The 23,304-nt window shown below is 40.9% G+C and overlaps 2 protein-coding genes across 2 annotated transcripts in view; both read left to right on the forward strand.

The window, feature by feature from the left end:
- The first annotated feature begins 388 nt into the window (after window positions 1-388).
- Window positions 389-20,682, forward strand: slc16a5a (solute carrier family 16 member 5a). Its single transcript, XM_022208104.2, has 5 exons — window positions 389-583; window positions 6,080-6,534; window positions 10,551-10,694; window positions 11,637-12,476; window positions 18,083-20,682. Exons 2-5 carry the CDS (start codon window positions 6,174-6,176, stop codon window positions 18,343-18,345), a joined length of 1,608 nt encoding a protein of 535 aa, XP_022063796.2. The 5' UTR covers window positions 389-583; window positions 6,080-6,173; the 3' UTR covers window positions 18,346-20,682.
- A 1,222-nt stretch (window positions 20,683-21,904) lies between these two features.
- LOC110960748 (antigen peptide transporter 2-like) overlaps window positions 21,905-23,304 on the forward strand; it is a 29,270-nt gene continuing 27,870 nt past the window's right edge. Inside the window, exon 1 of the mRNA XM_051939786.1 lies at window positions 21,905-22,032. The gene's annotated coding sequence lies outside the window, so the exon portion shown is untranslated. The remainder of the gene's footprint in view (window positions 22,033-23,304) is intronic.

A 23,304-nucleotide genomic window follows, 5' to 3' on the forward strand; every position in this document is an offset into this window, starting at 1 on the left:
CTTATATGTAATTTAACAAAACAGGTGGATCTTTTAAGACAGCACCGTTAGAAAAATACACGTAAAAGCAGGTAAAACTTCGATTTTCTACAATCTAGTAAATCTAAACTGTTTTTTAACTTTACACAAGAGCAGAGACTGTTTAACTCTGATGTAATGCAGTGAATTAAATACTGCAAAGGATGTCATAAACTGCATCATGCATTATTAATCTGAATGCAAAGTAATTTAAAGTATCAAAAAATGTTGTGGAGTGAAAATTCCAGCCTCTGTCTTTTAATTTTACTGTAGGAGGAGTTAAAAGCTGCAGAAAGTGGAAATACTCGAGTACTGTAGTTGAGTAAATGTGCTGCTTGTAGAGCTTCCTTTCACATGCATTTCGCATGTGTCCGCCGTTAGGGCTCATTATGCAGCAGCTCCGTGGGGCCTGCGCAGCCCGCATCCCACCGCCCAGTCCCCGCCCACCGCGGAGCTCGGTGACGATAAGACCCCCGGACGGCCGCTGCTGCTCCGGCAGTCATCAAGCAGCGACCGCGCCTGTGTGGAGCCGAAACACGCCGAGATCAGCGCGGAGGGGCAAAAGGCGAGTAAATGTCTTTTATTATTCACAGATTCACGGAAGAGTGAGATGTTGGAACCGCTTCCCCTTTTTGCTGCTGTCTGCTGTTTATCTGTCAGGACGGGAATTAGACTGATGGGAGCGGAAGATTTTCATGGAAATCACTCCGAATAAAACACAATTCCAGTTATTCCAAGGATAAGAGCAGGGATGAGGTCTGAGCTCTGAGTTAATATTAACGCGGTGCCACGTGGGTGAACGTGGAGGAGAAACAGCCTCCGTGTGAACGCGGCTGAGCTGGAAAAAGAGGAAATATTCCAGGCTGGGAATGAGCAGTATGAGCTGCTGGATGGATCCAGTGTGTGGATTCCAGGAGCTGTGCAGAGCTGACATCCCTCTGTGGGCTGTCCCACCACAGGGGAGATCAGCATCACTTTTATTTATCAGGGGAGAGAATAAAGGAAGGTATGTTTCCCTAAAACCCTCCCCCTGCCTCCTGACACCTTCAGCAACACAATGAAGAGACATGCAGCTACAATTAAGACGTATGTGTGCAGCTACAGTTAAGAGATACGCGGCTTTAATTAAGATTCGTATGCAGCAACAATTAATACGTGTGCAGCTATAGTTGAGATGTGCGCAGCCACAATAAAGACGTGTGTGCAGCTAAAATTAACCGTCCTGTTGTCCTCATTTACAGGAAACAAAAAATATTGTCCTTTTCTCTTCAAAAAAATCCAAAAATTCAGTAAAAAAATTTCCCCAAATTTGGAAAAATTCGCAAAATCTTCAGGAAGAAAACTCTAAAAGGTTTCCCTTAAAAGTGTAATAAAAACAAATTTGGCAAAAAATGAAAATTTTAAAACTAAAAATTGTAAATCTTTTTTTTAAAAATGAATAAAAACCTTCCAAAAAATCCTACAAATATCTAAAGTGATTCCATATTTATCAGTAAAACTTATATTTTCTTTAAGAACTTTAAAACGGGTCAGTTTGACCCGCAGGATGACAGGAGGGTTAAGAGATGTGTGTACCTACATGTGCAGCTACAATAAAGACATGTGTGCAGCTACTGTTAAGAGATGTGCAGCTAAAATTAAAACATGTGCACAGCTACAAAATAAGACATGCAGCTGCAATTCAGCGATGCGTGCAGCTAGAATCAAGATAAGATGAGAGAGTCCTTTATTGCTCACCACATCAGAAGAAATTTCCAGTGTTACAGCAGCAACATCTTTCAAAGCAGCACTAATCATGTGTGCAGAAATGATAATATGTAGAATATATACAAGAATGAAAATGAATAAATGGTTCCCTCTGAGAATTGTGATTCATTTTCGGGAACCTAACGTTAAGAGAAACCAGGAGTGTGACTGTCTCCATAGAGTAGAATCCTCTGTCAACATCGTCTCCTATGAAGAAGAGGTTAGTGTCTGGAAATGTCCCTCCAATCTTAGAGCTCCGTGAGGTCATGAAACGGTCCGTGGACATCTCTGCAGACCGTCACCGGACATCTCACCTCTTGTTCGCTGGACTCTTTTGTCAAAATGTGATGAGTGCAGCTACAGTTCAGTCGTGTGCATCAGTGTGTGCAGAGTGCATGAGGTGAAAGATCAAAACAGGATGTCATGAGGTTCGCCGAGGCCTCAGTTTCCTCCCACTTCCACTACACAATCACAAAAGAAAGATTCACATAATAGCCAGAAGTATGCAGACACCCCCGTTATGTCCACAGACTCTTGTGTACTTTGTTTCTGGGGCTTTTTTTTTTTCTCCTTCCATGGAATATTACATCTGTGGTCGGCAACAACTTTGTCCCCAAATCCTCTCTGAACTGTTTTAAGTGGCTATCTTTGCATCCTGTTCTTAGCCCTGCCCAAGATGATTGTGATTAGTTTAAAGAAATACAACATGCAAGAGGGTTTTTCCCCTGTAGGAGAATGACAGTGAGGTGCATTCAGACCATTCTACAGTGTTTTCAGTGGTCACAAACAAAATATTAATATTTTTCATGAAACGAAAACCTTGTACATACTAGTATAACTGATTAAACCTTGTTGTTTTTGGTTAATGATGTTCAAACTGAACATGACTGTTATTTCCAGATTATTTTGACTCCCCATGTTAACCAAGTATATAAGTTTGCCAATCTTTTTTTGATTTCCCATGAATTTCTCCTTTACACAATCTTAGTGACACTGTTTTCAAAAGTCCCTTCACTATGGGAAGCAATGACCTCTGGATAGCAACCTACATGGTAAAAAATTCAAGCTAGTCTTTTTGTATTTTGCTGAGCTGTTATTTTTAAAGTGAACACCATCTTTACGTTTAGTTCTTCAGCCTGCCTTCGATTGTGATCAGTTTATAGAAATACAGCAAGCAAGAGTGTTTTCTTCCCTGTAGGAAAATGATGAAGAGGTGCAGTCAGACCATTCTACACAGCAATGCTCTGACTACACTCTCCAGATAATGTCTTGGTTTGATGCTAAAGGCTAATGAGCATTCTCAGGCGCTGTTGCAGGCTGATGTTGGCCTTTTACAGCTATATCAGCATGTAAGTCAGTAAACTAAGCTAATTAGCTGCTGACCGTAGCTTCAAGTGGAATGGGAAGATGTAAAAGTGTAGTTACTCTGATTTTAACACTTGCCCCTAGCATTGATTAGCTTAGCATAAAGGTAGTAAAGAGGCACTGAAAGGTAACTAAATCCACCTCAGTGACTTACACAATGTGGCTAGTTTAATGTATTCACAGACTTTAGTTTAAATACAGCCACTTAGCAATTTTCAGGGGGTTTAGTTTGTGCCAGATATTTTTTTTTTATTGGTCGTCTCCAGTTTGCTGGCTCCAAGCCAAGAAATAAGTTCAACAGATTGTCCCCTATAAAATCATAATCTGTCATTTTTACTCTTTGGTGTTTGTACAGGTTGACCGAGGAAATGTTGTGATAAGCAGTGAGCTTCAGAGATGCCACTAAATAGATTCTGTTTGCTTTGCTCAGTCAGGCTTCTGTCTGTACTGTAAATATGAAGCTACAGGACGGGAAACGGGAAGCTCGGTTCTGTTCTAGCTCAACAATCTCCACCTGAGTAATTCAGGCGTTGTTTCTTTTTGTTTATTTTGCCTAAAAACTGATATGCCAGTGTGATAAATCATCATGTTGAGGGCGTTTAAACTATGCGTCAGCCTTTTTCAGTTGCCCGGCACACGTAGAGATTCCAGGAAGTCGCTGCTTGTAGTCAAGGTAATAACACCGCAGATAACAGCCTGAAACAGTGTTTGCACAGCTTGAATAAAGAGGAAATTGCAAGGTAGCGTGACTCCTCAAATTCTGACATAAAAATCACAAACGAAATGAAAACATCTGCATGCATCCAAGTAAATTATGTAGAAAAATCCCAACGTTATTGATTCTAACTATGCTTAAATTTAAAATATAATCAGAATTATTATTTATGCTGTCAGACAGTAACTCATTTTCACCTTTACTCTCTGGTACATCCCTCATTTAAACATAGATGTGTGACTTTTCTGCATCCATTCACTTTTTGTGCTTTGTGCCACCGTTTGTTTTTTAAATCCAAAATGCCAAATATCGGATAGGTTAATCATCTAACATACACTAAAGCTACAGTAATACTGCATATGACACTGAACCACTGCTGTAACAGTCACTAAATACAATATTTTGGCAATCAGAAGAGACTAAATTGTATTTTCTAATTGCACAGGTAATTATAAAGTTGAAAAAACATGATAAAACCAATTAAACTTGATTCAGGAAGTTGTGCCAAAATGCAGGACGTGTCTGTACTCTGAATAACTTATATCATTCAGTGTTTTGGTGAGTATTTATCAAGCTGATTGTGTTTTTGTGCTTTGAAACTCTGCATTTATTCCTAAAACTGAGCCAAAGTTGAACCATTTATCAGTGTAATGTTGGCCACAGTCCACCCACACGAGAATGAATACAGAAGAGGAATGTAATCTTAGAAAGTCTTGCCCTCCTCAGTGGTTGGAGAGCTGGAAATGGTATTAAATATCTTTGGGGGGAATTCTTCTGGGACATTTGCACAGAGGGCTATTCATCTGAAGGTTTTCTCAGGCTCGTGTTAGCCACATCCCCTGTACATCCACAGGCGAGTTCATCCTGAGGCTCAGCAGACGTCTTCTCTGTTAACGAACCCAGAGTCTCGGCTGCAGACCTCAATGTTACGTCACTTTCTGATTGTAACGTCTGATAAGTGATTGCCCTACACAGGAAATGTCTGCAGCCTGCTGGATCCCCTCATGGCTTCTATTCTACGCAGAAGACGAAAAATCTTCAGCTGATTCATGAGTCTGTCTAAAGTTTTTCTAAACATTACGGTAACGCCAGCTGTTAGCTCAGGAGCGATGCCAAGATTTGGACGTTTCCTTCATTTTATAACTCTTATCGGCGCCTTTGCTTCAAGCCAGCTAGTTTACTAACGCAGGCTTTTCACAGGTTTTCCTGCACAGGTTTTTCCCTTTAGCTATTGCTCGTCTCTTTGCATCTACCTGTGTTAATAGCCTGAAGTCTGCTAACCAGTTGTTGATTTGTCCAGGGAGGGTCTGGACTGAGACTGAGGAGTCATTTGTGAAACTGGACGAGTTATGTAATTTACTGCAAGTTACATGTTTGCCAGATGTTTTGGAAAAGTACAGTTCCTCTCAGCAGCTTTTCAACAGCTCTGAACAGGAAACTTTTGTAGAACTTTTAGCACCATTTACAAGGACAACTGCTGTACTACTAATATGCTACTGTAAGACCCAGCACAGGACTTATTTGTAGTGAAACCAAAGTGGCTGCAGTTAAATTATGTTCATTGATTTTTATTTTTTTTTGCTCCATTAGTCAAGTAGTTCTAGGTTAGAAACGGTGGTCATCACTCTCAAAAGCAAAAAACGGCGTCTTCAGATGTCTTGTTTAGTCCAATACCTAAAGATACTCAGTTTACCAGAGGAAAGAAACCAGAAAATATTCACTTTTAAGAAGCTGGACTGAGAGAGTTGTTGCTTAATACCCCGACAAAGTCACTTGAACCAGTGAATCAAATTAGTTGGGTTTAACTTAATAGTTGACAATTAGTTGATTAATCCAGTTATCATTGAAACTCTAAATAATCATCAGCTCTTTGAGGATGTAACTACACGCTACAATGCTGATGTTTGATCGTCATAATGTGTACCATGTTCACCACCTTAGGTTAGCCTGCTAGCATGCTAATGTGCTGATTTTGAAGTAGATGTCAGCAGGTGAAACATCAAGGGATCTCCAAAGATTATTTTAGGGGAACATGCACCACATATATTTGTTTAGACATTTAACATCAAACCACAAACCATCAGAGGCTCATTCAAAGTATTAGGATTTATATTCCAGTGAACAAGAACGGTACAGCTGTTATTCAGATATCTTGGTCTGGACCAAAGTGGACCGATAACCGCCTCTTAAAAGCACTCTCCACTTCTGACTAATTGTTTGCTTTTGTGCTCGTAGGTGTCCTTAAAGGTTGCAGTGACATGGACAACAGAAGTGGTTCCACACCCTGCAGAGCTAACACGGCAGCCATGCCCGAGCTGCCAAGGTGAAAATGACTCAGAGAAATGGAATCAGGGGAGCGAGCGATCGTTCCCTCCACTCGGAGGCCTCTGAGGCTTTCAAAGGGGCCAACGGCATGGAGAAAGTTCAGGAGGCCAACGACGGTGAATCCGAGGAGAGGCGGTCGGGAGGCGAAGCCAGAGACTCGGGGCCAGCAGCGGGGGCAGTAACGGCTCCAGATGGAGGTTGGGGCTGGGTGGTGCTGGTTGCCACCATCATAGTCCTGGCGTTGACCCTGGCGTTCCCCTCCTGTGTGGGGATCTACTACACCGACCTGCAGAATGAGTTCCACGCCTCCAACAGCGAAACCTCCTGGGTGCCCTCCATCATGACATCAGTTCTGCATGCAGGAGGTAAATAGACCGGCCCGAGTCACCTGTGGAGTTAAAGTGTAACCTTAGTCAGTGAACCATTAAATCTTCCTCCTTTTTTTTTTTTAGGTCACAGGTCACTTAATTACACAATGTTACTTTGGGCTTTTGTGGGCTCAGTGTTTTATTGCAGGCTTGTTTGGTCACTTATTTGCCCTTAAATGCCCCCAGCCTCGGGGTTATTTGAAGTCCTACCTGATGTTATCGTCCTGAAAGGCATGAAACCTGAGAGGAAGGATCCGAGTGTTTATCAAACGGTCTTGCTGTGATGCTGTTGATTTAAAGAGGATTATTTCATGAGAAACTGCAGCCTGCTTGTTTCTCTCAGCCCACAGTGACTGATTCAGGGTTACAAAGGTGATAAACTACATTAACTTATATCTATACACTCATTTTGCAGTTTTTAGAAGTTAAACAAAAGAACACAGCCTTCCATGAATCGGTACACTCGGGGGTTTTGCTGCTAAATCCCTACTTGGTCTGGTATGAGCAGGGCTCATGGAGGCTCATGCTGACATTGTTAAATTAGTTTTCCAACCACCTCACCGCTGGCTTTGTGACCGACTCTCCTCTATTTGTGTCCTTATTTAACAGAATTAAATATTTGAATTAGGACTTAACGCTAAATCAAGAATTTAGCTTAAGTAGTAACAATAATCCAAACTTTAAAGCCATGAACTTAGTTGGCTAATACTGAGTTTCAAGGTGAATGGCTGCAATACTGTATTTATTAGTAACAGATGTTTGTTTTGGAAACTTTATTCAATGCATCCAAGTGTTTTATTCGTTAAGCAGTGATTCCTTTAGTGTGGCAAAAGTCATTTCTCAGGATATCTAACCCCTGCACACCGTAGCTGGAGAGAATCTTGTTAATCTGGTCTTTTATGGTCACTCGGGAGCCTTTTTGTTTAGACTGATAAGCAGCAGGTTAACTGAATAGAATATCTTGGTGGTAAACGTTGTAAGGTGTTTCCCAATCAGTAATCTGAACTGTCAGTATTTTAAAAGCGGCTTCAAAAAGCTACTGTGTTTTATCTGCATGTTATCAGAACAGTTCGATAATTCCTCCTATTTAACTGCAGTAATTGCTCAAAAGAAGTCACAGGCATGATGCATCTTTGCATTAATGTTATTTTTAAGAGTCCTTAAGATTTATTTATTGGCTAGAAAACATTAAAGGAGGACTGTTTCGTTCACATACAGAATAATTGTAGTTGGTTGTGGGCGGTGCTCAGTAATTACTACTTTTTTATCGGAAGAAACCTGAGGCCACACCAAAACAATCGGTAGGTTCATGTTATCACAGGGCTTTCCAGCTCCTACCTTCTTCCCTTCCTGTCCTGAAAACACAACTCTAAGCTCCATTTATTATGCCTGACATTTTGGCATGGATTTTCTGTGTTTAGCCTGTCAACAGTCTGGTTCTCTGAACTGTTGAATGGATCTCTTGTTTTTTCAGTGATCAAAATGATAAAGTGAAAATGTGTGCCAGGTTATTGTGATTCTCTACTTTATCTGTAAAATTCATACAAGTCTTATTCATTGGTTTAATTTAATTTGGCACTCAAGTCCTTTATATTCTGTATATTTTTTGTCTTTAACAATATTCCAACGTTAGAATACCAAGAATCTCAAATCCAATTTTGTAGGCTAGCGAGCACATTTTACGGCGGGAATTGATGGGCCTCAGAAACACCCCCACAGTTTAATTAGTTGTTCCTTGGATCATTTTGGACGGATAAGTCCTCGGAGGTGGATTTGTAGTAGGATCACAATCATGTGATCATCAGCAGGCAGCTGATGTAGTGTTGTTGTCATGGTTACAGTGACGCCGTTTCGCTATCCCACAATGATCCAGAAATCTTTAACAAACCCGTGGATCCAGACTATAAGTCGCATCACTGCCAAAATCTAATCACTTGGTCCTTGTGTCATTTCTGACCTTCCCTGAAAATTTCATTCAAATTCGTGATTCCATTTTTGAGTAATGTTGCAAACAGACAGACAGACAGACAAACCAACACCAATCGTCACATAACTTATGACTCCACCAAGACTCCACCTCCTTGGGTGGCAATAACCATAAGGGGAAAAATAAAAAGCCTGTATTCAACATTAAAAAGTGACTGTGTGCAAGAAAATTCAATGTGAAATGCATCTTAACCCTTACAGGGCCATGTTTCTGGAGAAGTAGATATACCAAAACCACCTAATCCATAAAAATATTGATCAAGTCCTGCGAGGTCGCAGTGTCGTAGACGTTCGCCATATTGAATTTCGGCTGGTAGGCGATAAGAGCTTCGTAATTGCGGCTTCGTTATAACGTCTCATACGGCTTTATTGTTTGAAATAAGCAAATCTGAGGCCAATGTTTATATCTTACCAAACATACGGATGTGTGCATATTTTATGTTAATTAGCAATCATCAACAAGTCACGTGTTGAGCCGAGAATGTTCGGTTTCGGCTGTGTGTACGAGTAAGCGTGAACGAGTATACTCGGTCCCGGCTTTTTAAGGGTTAAAAACGGTGGTGGTATTTAGTTGATTATTGACTGATAAGGCTGCCTCTTTAGAAATCCCTTCTCCAAATAAACATGGACACAATGGCAAAAAGTCCAGTTTTTATTTGCCTATTGTCACACTACCCACCACACCCGAGGTAAAGGTTTATTGCAAAACAGCGTCCTCCTTTTTCCCTGATGCTGTAAGATTTTGATGACTACATCGTTTCAATTATAGGTTTAACTGATAAGGAGGAATTTATGAATGGGATAATTTAAAAGCAGAACCAGAGCATTAAAATGCTAGTTATATCACACATTGTTGGTTCTGCATTTTCGTGGTTTACTATTTACAAACAAATGAAGAATATCAGGAGTAACCGTTAGTTCTACTTTGTTCTGCAGAAACTACAGTGATATGGGGCGCCAAGATGAGAGAATTAGAAGTCGCAGCTCGTTTTTGCACAAAGCTCTCATGAATGTTGGAGGCAGGAATGCTTTGATCTTAGAAATTACCCTTAAGCTGAAAGAAATGTGACATGGATCCGAGTTTTATCTTCGTTTAGCGACACGAATCAAAGCAGCCGCCTCCCACCAAGTTTCTGTTCAGTTCAGCAGGATTTAAAACTGAAATGTGAAGTCACTACTAGACCAGGGGTGTCCAACATGTGGGCCAAAATCGGTCCTCCAGAGGGTCCAATCCAGCCCTCAAAGTGGAAAAATTACAGAGAAGACATTAACTGAAGGTTGTAAATTAATAAAACTGTAAATTTTAAATCATTTCTAGACCATGAAAAGTTGTTTTGATCATAAAGTAAAATACTAGATTGTTCTTTTGTCATTTTGTGTCTCATTTTTGTAACATTTTGTCTTTTTGTTATTTTGTTTCTCATTTGTCTTGTTTTGTTTTCTTTGGTCTGACTTTTGTTTTGATCATCAAGTAAAATACTATCATTCAGTTCCAGATAGCTAAATGTTGTTCCTTTGTAGAAAAACTGATCTTAGCTTGTTCTAACATTTACCCTCATCAGTTTCTTGCAGCTCTGTTGCCAAACTGCAAATTCAGACCGAGTTAAATTTAACCCCCGTTTGTGACCTTTAACCAGCGTACACTACTGTATTTAGTACAGAGGCTTTCAAACACACAAGTGAAATTTCCTTCTCCATCAAAGGGGATTTATGAGCAACAGTTGAGGTAAAATGATATTTAGCAGATGGGAAAATCTGCTCTGTACACAAACTCGGTGTATCTTCAGCTGTGTGGGTCCAAAAACCAGTCCATGCCAGATTTATACGCACACATGAATTAGAAAGTGAGCCAGAGAGCAAACATGTTTTCAGTCATGCTTCCAGGTTTTAAGAAGGTCACTCATCTGGCAGATTCCAGCGTATGGCAGTTATCTGAAACGTGTCGGTAGGATTAAGAAAACAGCCTCTCCTCTGCCCACTTCTGCTCCAGCATGCATTAAACTAAGCGCATTAAATCTGATCCACAGGTCCCTTTTGTAGCGTGCTGGTGGGGAGGTTTGGCTGCCGAGCAACAGTCATGTTAGGCGGAGTCCTGAGCGGGCTGGGAATGGCGGCCAGCTCGTTTACCCGGTCCATCACCGAGCTCTACATCACCGCCGGGGTCATCACAGGTCAGCAAACACTCGGCACGTTTATTATCCCACCTGACACACGACTGTTGACTACCTGCCCACACCAAACGCCAGGAGACGGCTCAGGGAACATGAGGCAGCTGAAGCGTCAGAGGTTTTTCCCAAACCGATCAGACTGTGGACCTTTCTAAACAAATTTGGTGTCTTGTTGCAACTTTTTCAGCCCCAAAGTTGTCTAAAAATCACTTATTGCAACTTAAAGGGGAACTTCGGTTTTTCCAACCTGGGTTCTGTTTCCATATGTCATTTCATACATGTGAGTGATGGAGAAATGAATTTTCGACATAGCTCCAGCATTTAGCCAGGCAGGCAGCTTAGCAGCTCAGCTGGCGAAAAGTATGGGGCAGCTGGCCCCCCCGCGTCAAAGTCCGCCCTAACGTGCTTTTTTCCCCACACTGACCGGCTCAGATAGTCTCAACGAGTGTCCCACAACATACTAGAGATGAGAAGTGAACGAAAACCTCCACATTACCTGGCGATCGCTCTTTGTTGTGGTCTGTATCCAAAGCTCAGGACGCTAGAAAGCAACGAGATTTGCTTTCTAGACCTATTCTATTCTGGAATAAATGAATGAAATATGATCATTTAAAGCTTCCTGATGGAATAGAACATCACAGAAGATTAGTACAATGACTGCCAGAAACCTGAAAATCCAACAATTTTTTTCCGTTTTTACAGTTTCTTGCTTTGTGCAATTTCAGTGATTTTTCAAAAAAAAAAAAGAAAGAAACGTACCTTTCAGTTTTGGATCCACAAGTGAGAAGTTTTCTAGCCTACATTTTACTTTTTTGGAGTTCAGAGGGTTAAAGTAGAGCAGAATACTTGAGCTGGAACATATTGGGAACAACACAACTTTTCTACACGACTGTTATTCGTGTTATTGTTGATGCTGGAACTGACCGTCCACTTGTTCTGTTGCAGGACTCGGTTTCTGCTTCAGCTTCCAGCCAGCCGTGACCATCCTTGGACACTACTTTGTGCGCCGCCGTACGTTCGCCAACGCCCTGTCCTCCACGGGCACGGCCCTGGGACTGTGCACGCTGCCTTTCCTGGGAAACTACCTCCACACCGAGTACGGCTGGAGGGGCAGCTTTCTGGTCCTGGGGGCCGTTTTGCTGAACTGCTGCGTTTGCGGAGCCGTCATGAGGCCCCTGCAGCCCAACAGGCCTCGAGGGCAGCCGCTGATGAACCACGGACCCCCTCCTCCCGACGAGGACAACGGCAGGAAGGAAAAGGGGGCGGTGAGGACGATATGGAGCTGCCTGCTGGCCACCCTGAGCAAACACATGGCCTTCGATCAGTTCTGCAACAACCCGCGGTACTGCGTGTACGCCATCGGCATCACGTGGATGATGCTGGGGTTCGTGGTGCCCCTCATCTACCTGGTTCCTTACGCCACGGCCCACGGCATGGAGCAGAGCCGGGCAGCTTTCCTGCTCTCCATCCTGGGGATCGTCAACATCGTGGTGCGGCCTCCTGTCGGCGTCCTCTTCAACCTGCCCTGGTTCAAAGGACGACACATCTACGTGTTCGCCTTCGCTCTGCTGGTCAACGGGCTCAGTAACAGCATCTGCTCCATCGGGCCCGGCTTCTCCGTGCTGCTGGCGTACGTGGTGATCTACGGTCTCTCCATGAGCATGGTGGGCTCCCTCATGTTTACCGTTCTCATGGATACCGTGGAGATGAGCCGCTTCCCCTCCGCCCTGGGCCTCCTCGCTATCATGGAGAGCATCACGCTGCTCATCGGGCCGCCGCTGGCAGGTAAAGTAAACGCAGAGAGGGGGAGATCCAGAGCAGAGATATGGCGAGAATGTAGGACACCGTAATCAGAAACATCTAGACAGGATCTACCTCAGCAAGCAGGTTTATGGCCTGCAGGCAGGAGGAACGTTTAGTCACGGTACACATGAAGTGACACAGATAATAAGGTACACTCAAGAAAGCAAACATTTTTCTGCAGTAAAAGCACAGATCAATCAACAGTTTTATGTTGCTGCTGCTCGTTAAAGCTAATCCACAGATTTAAGTCTTTATTTTCCTCCTCAGGCTGCACAATCTGCAGTTTATTTTCAGCTCCATCTCTGTCGTTGGTTGTAGATAAGAGTCCTTTAAAAGCTGCGCCGATAAGAAAATTAACATTAACTTACTGAACTATCGGAGTCCTTTCAGTGTCTGCTGGTAGAATCAGCTGAAGCCCCCCCCCCCGGTGGCATCCCTTCCCTTTAGCCGTGCTAGGAGCTAGCGTCAGGCGGGAATCCTGTGATCAGGTACTGATTACTCTCCTGGACAGAAAGCCCCGCCCAAAGCTATTTGATTGACAGCTCAGTCCATCAAATAAAAGCAAAGGCAAAGGGAAAAGGGTAAAGCAAAGACAAAATTTACCTTTTAATTTCCAGATTTATTTATTTTTATTTATTATTCTTTATATTCACACATTTATTTCCTTATATTTTAACAGATTTATTTTTTTATTTATTCTTTTATTTATTCCTCTTTATATTTACATGTTTATTTACTTGTTTTTAACAGATTTGTTTTTCTATTTACTCTTATTTTTTCCTCTTTATATTTACACATTTATTTCCTTTTTTAACAGATTCATTTTTTATTCATGCTTTTATTTTTTCCTCTTTATATTTACACATTTATTTCCTTTTTTAACAGATTTATTTTGTATTCATGCTTTTATTTATTCCCCTTTATGTTTACACAATTATTTCCTTATTGTTTAATGTATTTATTCATTTATTTATTCCTCTTTGTATTTACACATTTATTTCCGTATTTCTTAACAAATTAATTTATTTTATTTCAATTCCTCTTTATATTTGCACATTTATTTCCTTATTTAGCTTTTATTATGGCACTCCTGTGATTCCCTACATAAACACTCTGTATGTTGTACGGGCTCAGCTAATAAGCGGCTTAGAGAACAGATTCACATTTTTACTACGACTGCCAGATGCCCTTTTAAACTCCGGAACCGGTTTTGCTCGCTCCTGTTTCTACTGGCCCCAAATAAGAGTCCTACGTAATGAAAAGTCCGCAGCCCTCTTTCTGTGCAAATATATATTCCTTTCAAACTAATGCGAGGCGTTTGCAAATCTCAACTTGTGGGACGTCTTCGAAAGTTTCCGTTTATTTAGTGGCAGATTCCCTCTTTGTGTGGCGAAACGATCAACAGAAGCATCGACAGGCAAACAAAATGAGGAAATCTGACACTGAAAAGGCCTTTGTTTCGACTGTTGCAGCCTCATTATAGTTTCAAATGAAATTAAAAATGCACAGAACAATTACTGTGGTTTGTTTTCTGCAGCGCTTACAGAGGAAACGCGTGATAATCTTCAGCATAAATAACACTTTCAAGTTGCCTCAGAAGTGACTTTGCATCTTCATCTGTGCAATATTCCAGTTTCACGTGCAGTACTTCATGGTCGCATGTGATATTTGTTTTCCAGCTCAGGATGTTTGTCAGTATTGCCGCTCACTTTTCTATTCTATCGTCTTATCTTAGCATACTTAGTTTATTATCAGTATCACTTATTACCTCCGCCAGGAGGTTATGCAATCATCGGAGTTTGTTTGTCTGTCTGTCTGTCTGTTAACAGCATAACTCAAAAAGTTATGGACGGATTTTCACCAAATTTTTACAGGATGTCCGGAAGAGCAAAAGTAACAATCGATTAGATTTTGGGATCACCGTCTGGATCCAGGATTTTTTTGAAGGACTCTGTACAATTGAGAGATGGCCACCAGGACATCCTGTAAAAATTTGATGAAAATCCATCCATGACTTTTTGAGTTATGCTGTTAACAGACAGACAGACAGATGACCTGGCGGAGGTCTGCGCTCTCCGAGTGCTTTTCTAGTTGTATCCTGCTTCACTGCGTTTCCTAATGTTATGTCATTCTATTCTGTCTTATCAAAACTCCACCTTTTTTTTTTTTTTTTTTTTTTTAACTGCGAATCCGACAAATGGCCTCTTTATCGGACTTTCCTTTTTAACTTGGCTTAAAACCAAAATGCAGCTGCTCTGTGGTGTTTGAATGATTTGAAATGTGGCTTCAGCTCTGCTAAAATGCCCGTCCCTACTTGTTACTTCATCTGGAAGAGTTTTCTCAGGTGGAGTTGCTTTCTTATTTTGCCTGTTTTTTGTCAGATAGCAGAGCATTGAGCTCTCAGGGCCACTGTAGCTCTCTGTCCACCTCTGATCGATACTAGAATCACTAATCCTGCAGTCGAAGAGTCTGTTTTTGGAAAAGTTCACAAGGAAAGAATCGAATGATCTAAGCACTAAAGAACGTTGCTTCCTTTTCTTATCTCCTCCTGGTGTTTCCATGAAGGTCAAGGAAACGTGTTTCAGAAAACCTAAAAATCCAGCATCATCACAGTGAAGCTCAGTCTTTTCTCCTCATCTGCTATAAACTAAAACAGAAATGACAGAAACCCGCTGATAAACGACGCTCTCTGCCCGTTGTTTACGTGCGTTTTGTCTCGTGCACGTGTTTCCACTTGTGTTTTACGTGAATGGCTGAGATGCGGGAGACGGAGCCGCTGCAGGCTGTTGCTGTAAATAACCTCCTGTTCTCAGTCAATATGGGCAGCAGAGCGAGGAAAAGGGCAGAGCTCAGGTTTCAGATGCCTCCTATGTTTATCTGCTGCGGTGATGTAACCAGAGAGACACAACGGATCGCTTTCCTGCTGCTGGACGTCTGACATGGTCACATAGAAATGATCAGCTCAGATTACGGTTGGATTTGGGTTTTAACTGCTCGTATTTAGAGAAAGAAGAGAAACACATTCTAAAACAGATCAGTTTTACAGGAGGATGCATTTGGTGCTGCAATAAATCCAGTTATGGAGTTATGACTGTTATTTCCAGGGAGGGGGGGGACTTTATTCTGATGATGAAAATAGCACATCATTTATCGACAGACGGCCTTCTACCACTGGTGTCACTCTTTACTCCATTACCTTTGCAGGGCTCCAGACTAACGTTTTTTCCGAGGAGCACAGTGGACCCTAACTTAAAATTTTAGGAGCGCAAGCAGAAAATTTAGGCGTGCATACCAAAATCGACTTGCAAAATAAATATTCACATTTCCTCTCATTTTCACTGATAAATACTTGCACAATAAATGCAGAAACTATGTTTTCAATTCACATTTTATAGTGCAGCAAAAAACAAACACCCAGTCCATATATTGAGTGTTGTTGAGTGTTGATTAACATGTAATTGAAAGTCAGTGATGAATTCAGTCGGTAAACAGTGAAAAAGCAACAGTGTTTGCATGTTTGTTCATTTTCAATGTTTCAGAATATCTCCTGAGTATTAAGGCTAACACTTACATGTGCAGTTCTGTCAAGGCACAACCTTTATCGAAGCTGATGTGCAATTTTGTTTTTTTTTGTTTAACATAACAAGAAAAGCACTCAGAGCAGTATTCCACCAAGGCTGCTCAGTTGATGAATCATTTCTGACAGATGAAAACTTTAATAAAATGACCTTGTGCTGAGCACAGGCATGTGTTATGCATGTGCATGTTATGTATTTATACCAAATCACATGTAAATTACTCTTATAAAGGTCTGCTAATCAATTCATCACTTTTTGCAAGCCTTTGTTTTGCTTGTGTTAAAATAACCGTTCTCTCCGGGCTTTTATTTTGAAGGCGTATTTTTAATGCTACGAGCTTTTATTTTGTAACCATTCCAGTGGCACAGGAAATGATTCTTTAAGACGAGGTTTGTTGACATGACGAAGACGCTGCAGAAAAGTCTGAAAATTCACGTAAAGATGAAAGAAAACAGTTCCAGCTGTTGCTGTCTAGCAAAGGATGTGTCTAAACTTAGAAGCAGCTGGAATGAGGACAAGAAAGGAGTGAAGGACAGAAAGGTGAATTTGTGTTCAAAATAAGGCTGAACGTAAATAAAGGCTTTGTGAAACATCAGAAGCTTCACCGTCATTCGCCCCGTGCTCATTGGCCCACCGTCTTCTTCGTTGGTGTTCGTCTCCTTTCTTCTTCTTTTGGAGTTAATGTTTGTTGGCAAACAGCTCATTTGCGCATTTCTGTCTACTGGGCTGAAGCGTGGAGCAGACACTTGTCAGTAACAAAACAAAATAAAAACAATAATTAAAAAGAAATCGGCAATTTTACTGGTCGCACATGCACAAATAGATGAAAAATTTACTCGCACTCGCTCAAATTTTGGTTGCAAAATGCGACCATTTCGTCGGAGTCTGGAGCCCTGCTTTGTCATTGATAACCCAGACCCTTTGATTCAGTCACCTTTTACTATTGCCAACTCTCTGCTAGACCGTTTGATTCCACCATTAGTCAATGATTAGCAGCTACATGCAAACTGACCACTGTTGTTTTCTGTATTTAGAAACTCCCATCCCTACTGGCGTCAGCCAACTCCAGCAACATCTTAATTTTGGCTTGTTTTTTTTTTTTAAAAAAAATCAGTGATTTCGATGAAACGTCATGATTTATAGTTTAATTTATAGTTCAAGGAGAATCTGAAAGTGGAAAATCCAACTGTTTTTCTAGTTTTGAGCATTTCTGACTCCAAGAAACGGTGTAGAACCAACACAACTGGCATTTTTAGGACAGAGTATTAGGGCAGGAAGGGATTATTTTAGTAGAAAAAGCTTCTAAATATATACACTACTGTTCAAAGTTTGGGGTCACTAAGAAATGGCCTTATTTTTGAAAGAAAAGCATTTTTTTTTTTCAATGAAGATAACATTAACCCTCCTGTTGTCCTCATTTACAGGCACCAAAAAATATCGTTTCCTTGTCTAAAAAAAATCAAAAAAATTCAGCAAAAAATTCCCCCAAATTTCTGAGAATTTGCAAAAACTTCAGGAAGAAAATTCCAATAATTCCTTAAGTTTCCCTTAAAAGTTTTATTGAAAAAAATTCCCCAAATGTGGCAAGAAAATTCTTGTAAATATTTTTTAAAAATGAGTAATAATCTTCAAAAAATGAATGAAAATATCAAAAGTGATTACATATACATCAATAAAACTTGTAATATTTTCTTTAAGAACATTCACAAAAAAATCAACCAAATTCCAGTGAATTTCGCTGGATTTTGGTTGATTTTTTTTTTTTTTTTTTGTGAATGTTCTTAAAGAAACTTTTTTTTTTTTCCACCTAAAAAAATTCCCAAAATGTTGAAAATGTGGACATCAGAAGTTTCACTGTGAAGATATATATTTTTTCCCACATTTTCAAACTTTAAAACGGGTCAATTTGACCTGCGGGACACCACGAGGGTTAATTTGTAGCTGCACAGAAGGAAAGTTTAGGATCTGAAGCTGACCAGCTGACTCTGTTGTGTTTTTCTTTCCTTGCAGGAGTTCTGGTGGACAGAACAGGCCAGTACTACCACGTCTTCTTCGTCTGCAGCGCCATCGTTGCCTCGTCCGCGCTCTTCCTCATGGTGTCCTTCTACCTGCTGGCTAAAAAGGAGAGGAAGGCGCTGCAGCAGGGTCAACCCTCCACGCCGGCCGAAGCCTCCATCGAGGTGGCCCCCGGCTGCCAGTACCGCAGCGTCCCCACAGAGGGCGACAAAGACAAGGCCTCGGCCAATGGGGCGGAATACATCACCAGCGTCTGAACCCTCACACTGTGGGTCACCTTCAACACGTCGCACTCCGGCTCAGACGGCTCGGCAGATGATTCCTAATGTTTGCGGGCAGCTCGCCAGGTGCTGCAGAGTTTACTTTAGTGTGGTTGGACGACCTTGTGCTGTCCACCCCTCCATAGAAGTCCAAACGAACGGTTTGCGCCGTCTGGCCGCGGTTCCATACCAAAATGAACAGATGTGCACTTAGAACTACGAAGTGATTGTACTGTTCTCTTGTAAAATGCTGCTGATCTTATGACACAATCTTTCACACTCAGTTTTATCAAGTCGTGACGCATACATGATCCCGTGTTTTAAATGGAAATCACAGCTAGACGATGGCTGGAAAAGGTGTTTGAGGAAGAGGTACGTTCCTGTTGGTGATGATCCAGCAGGAAACGTGTTCAAGTGTCAATGGCTGGTTTTATTTTAAATTTGTCTTATTGTAAACAAATCCTACAACACTAAAAGCAACCCCCTTTATATATACTAATGTGAAAAGTTAGCACATCTGAGTGAACAATCCCAAACAGAACATCTGTGATTGGACACCAGACCAGTAGCCTAGCCACGCTATACCCATGTTTCTGACGGCACAAGGGTCTAGGGACGCTCGACAGGGAGGGAGGCGGGCTAAAAGGTTGTCTATCAAATCCCTCTGCAGCAATTGGGTAGGTATACAATCAATCAACGCAACGAATAGGCTGACGTAGTTCCGAGAGCACCGGCGGATTGTGGCTAAGTCCCATTAGCTTCCCAACCAGCGGAGCCAACTGGTATATTAAGGATTTGCCATATCCCGTCGGCATAAGTCCAAATACGTCTTTCTTCTCAATGAAACACTTCAGTGCCGTCCTTTGTTCATCTTTCAAGTTGAATTTTAGCTTCAAATCTTTAAGGGCTGTGGCCAAAGCCGAGTCTAAAGATAACTGTTTATTGTGCGCCGGTTGTTTCTGTCAGAATCGTCGCGCCTCTGTCGTCACTTCGTTACGCCCGCCTTCTGACTCTACACTTCATGGTGATTGGTCCGGCCAGTTTTAGGAGAATCCAGCCTCGAGCCTTATGGAGGGTAACTAGACCCACCCTGGCAGAGAATTAAATTCATTGCCGTGGGTTGTCTAGCGCGGCTAGGCTACCAGACCAGTGCACCGGCGCTGGAAAACTGCATGACCTCACTAATTTAAGATGCATTTATTTAGGAAAACAAAACTGGATTTAGACTAAACATGCTCATTTGGAGCTCACCCGGTGTTGACAGAAACCCTTCACGCCTTTAATGGGGACATTCTGAGCTTATGTTGAGAAATATTAGGACTTTTATTGTGTAAGTTCACACTGCTCTCTGTGATGCCTTTCACTTGCTAGATCACCATGGTAACAGATGCTGCACAGCTAACTTCTGAGTTTGGGATTCACATGGGGTCTGAGGAAAAGGTGCATTTGTTGGGGACTATTTTTAGCTGCGGATGAATACACGTTTATGGTAATGAAGGAATATGTGTTGTTTTTTTTTTTTAAAATAATGATCTATCACGCTTTACGCACACAATATTTGTTATTCAGATTAATTTATTGTTGATTTCTTTTTTTTAATGGGATTTGTTTCACTGTAAGAATAATATAAAGCAGCTCCAGCCTTTTCCTTTTAACGCTAACAACTAAACCGTAAAACGTTGTTATAGTGGGCTTTTAATCAGCTTGAACAGGGTGCAGATGGCAGGCTTGTTTAGTTTTTTACATTTTTATTACATTTAAAGCAGGTTTACACCGATGTGGATGACTATATGAGCACATAAGACACGTCTGTCTGTCGTTCACTGTCAGGTGTAGCAGCAGTAGATTAATCATGTTTTTTTTTTCTCAGCATGCTTCTCATTCCTTGATGCTACAGTGCCTTTTTACATAGCTGGTGTATTTTTAATGGTGACTCACTAACACAGGATAGTTTCACACCTTTTCAGGAACACGGATGATTTTTCAACTCTGTCGGCCGTTCAGAGGTTTGGAACATCTCAAAAGCACCGAGCGTCTGACACGATCAAAGTTTTACCACACTGAACACGAGTTCCAATCAGAGACTCGTCTTTGGGTGAATTTCACACAATCACACCTCCAGTTAAGGTTTTATCAAAGCTGTTTTAAGTGACTGAAAATCAAATACACTTTCAGGTACAAGCTATATTCCAGTAAACAAACCTCTTTCCCAGCAGAGGATTTATGAGTAATTTTTAGAGGCTTGTCTTGCTGTGGGCCAAATTATATCTTTATTATATGTATAAATTATTTATACATTGTGATCAGGGGATAAATAAATGTTTGAATATCAAAGTTGGCTCTTGTGATTTTTCTTTTAAGTGTGTCTGATCAGAGCTTAAAACATCAACAACAGTGACATTTGCCCTCTGATGTTATTAAAAATAATCTCTTCTAATGGTTTTATCGCGTAGAACACGCCCAGTGTGTAGCTTAGTGCCATTTATAAACGGATTTTAATCCAGATGTCCAACAGCTGTCAGGAACTGACCCATGAACTCCCAAGAAGAGTCATTAGAGGTGACACAGATGCTTATTTTGTCTAAAAGAAAATGTATAAACTCATTGGATCTGGGCTCTTAAGTGTATACAGATGTTTGAACTTTACTAATGGAGCTTAATCGCTCCAGTTGAAGACACCTGACCTCTTTATGGTTCTGCAAGATGTTTCACCTGTTTGTAGTACAAATTTTCTAAAAAATTTCATTTAACTGTTAAGATTGGGGCTGTTTGGGGCACCTGTAGAGCTCAGTGGGTTCAATTCCCGCTCGCGGCCCTTTGCTGCATGTCTCCCCCCATCTCTTCTCCCCATTTCCTGGCTCTCTCTATCTCTCCTATCAAATAAAGCCTAGAAAAGGCCAAAAAATAATATATCTATATATATATATATATAAAAGATTGGGGCTGTTACATTATATATGCATGAGTTTACATAAATAAATTTTAGTGTTGTATGATAAAATAAACACTTAAATGCATTTAAAATCTCAGAATTGACCATGCATAAAAATGCATAAAAAAAGAAAAAAGGTTTTGCCTGTAGTGTTTTTTTTAGAATGCCATTACCTTTATTATTAAACAAACACACATTAAAAACAAACAAAACAAATAAACATTCCCATGAAATAAACAAATATGCCTGTGAAATATATCAGGAAACAAAAATGCTGCCCAAAAAAATAAAAGTGGTAGTTCAGTGCTTTATTTATTACATGTTTGTTGCCTAATTTATTTATTGTGAAGATCTATGAATTAAATCATTTATTTATGAGATTACATTATTATGTAATGTTGATTTATTTCACAGAAATATTTTTATGTGTTTATATATTTAATATTAAATGAAACAGCATTCCATGGAATCCATGAAGATATCACTGAAGTGGGTTGAAAATGCTAATTTTATTTTACATTTATTTATTTTGAGCAGCCGGAGACAGATTGATTTATTTCATGCTTCATAAAGAAAAAGATAATATGGCCAAAATGAGGCCGGAGTTTTATCTTTTGCGTGTTTACACCTTTTTCCAGATGTCCGGAGCCATAAACAGGTCGAGCAGACGTCATCCGACTGAAAGGGAAACAGGAAATGAAGCAGCCGTCAGTTAGTCAGCGGTGGATAAACGTGCGGAGGATAAACACACGGTAGGTCGTTCAAATTCATCCACATAACCTCGGTTCATACATGTTTCAGAGTATCGCAGGTTTGTGCAGCTAAATGTTAAACAGCAGCCGGACAGCGGTCACTTAAAGCGCTGTTACCACCGAGCATCGAGGCTATAAGCTAGCTAAAACTAGCTAACTACAGTGGTTAAGTTTTTAAAAGTTAGCTTGTAAATTAATTTAACGTTATAGAGCTCTGGGCAGAGCATTTTGGAATGTATTTGTCTTAGCTCAGCCCATTTAAACCTTGTGTTTTGAATGATTTTCCTACTGGTGAAACGTTACATCCTTTAATTAAAAAAAAACACATTGTTATTAACAACTGCGGCATATGCTTGTGCGTTTTTATATGAAAACGGAAGTAAATCACCTAAATTTGGTGGAATAAAACGCTTAAATCACTGTGCAAGTGAAATATTTGAGCATTCTTGAGTCAAAACACTGGTCCTAGATTACACTGTGAATTAAAAAGCCCATATTCTGCATATTTTACAGGTTTGTAATTACATTTTTTTTTACCTCTAATGTTCAAAAAACACATTATTTCAACTCCCAGCTCCACTTGTCTGTCGGGTTTTTATAATCTGTGCATCTAAATGGCAAAAATTCTTCATCCTGCAGCTGGTTGTAGCAGGTTTTATTTGTTGTCCTCCTGTGTGACACTTGTAATGGTATCCCTGGTCATAATGCTCTTTTTTTAACATGTTTTTAATCAAATAAACAAAGGTAATGAACTGACGCATGTTAAAAGATTATATTTCAATTCAAATCACATCATAATATGTAGCAGAAAACTCCAGATCAAGAAGAGGCGATGGAGGAACTGCTATGATCAGTCTCATTATCGGGTGTAGCAGCTTTATCTAGTATCCATAATATTTGTCCTTTCAGGTCAGATTCAGCCCCTATCAGTCTGAACATCCACTAAAGGAGAATGAAGGATGTGGCTGCGTGTGGATTTTACATCGTCCTCTTCGATGCGGTTCTGTGTTCGGCTCTGTGGGCCGGACGGCTGCTGATGCAGAGCTCCAGCTGTGGGGGGCTGGCAGCTGTGTGGGCCTTCGGGGCGGTAAAGTGGATCTGTCTCCACGTTTTCACCTTATTACTGACTGAAGGAAATCCTCAGGCTGTGCTCCACAGGTTGGTGGCTCTCCTCTGCCTCCTCACTCCTGCAGTTGAAAGTGGACGGTTTCTTGGATCCTCTCCGTCGGAGCCGTATTCAGAACCGTCTCCTGACTTCAACATGCTGCTGCT

This window comes from Acanthochromis polyacanthus, chromosome 19 (genome assembly GCF_021347895.1).
Source record: "Acanthochromis polyacanthus isolate Apoly-LR-REF ecotype Palm Island chromosome 19, KAUST_Apoly_ChrSc, whole genome shotgun sequence".
Classification (NCBI taxonomy): Eukaryota; Metazoa; Chordata; class Actinopteri; family Pomacentridae; genus Acanthochromis; species Acanthochromis polyacanthus.

Coding starts and splice junctions, on each gene's coding strand:
- slc16a5a (XM_022208104.2), top strand. CDS start 6,174: ATGACTCAGAGAAATGGAATCAGGGGAGCGAGCGATCGTTCCCTCCAC. Junction 6,535..10,550: donor ATCAGTTCTGCATGCAGGAG/GTAAATAGACCG, acceptor TCTGATCCACAG/GTCCCTTTTGTAGCGTGCTG. Junction 12,477..18,082: donor CATCGGGCCGCCGCTGGCAG/GTAAAGTAAACG, acceptor CTTTCCTTGCAG/GAGTTCTGGTGGACAGAACA.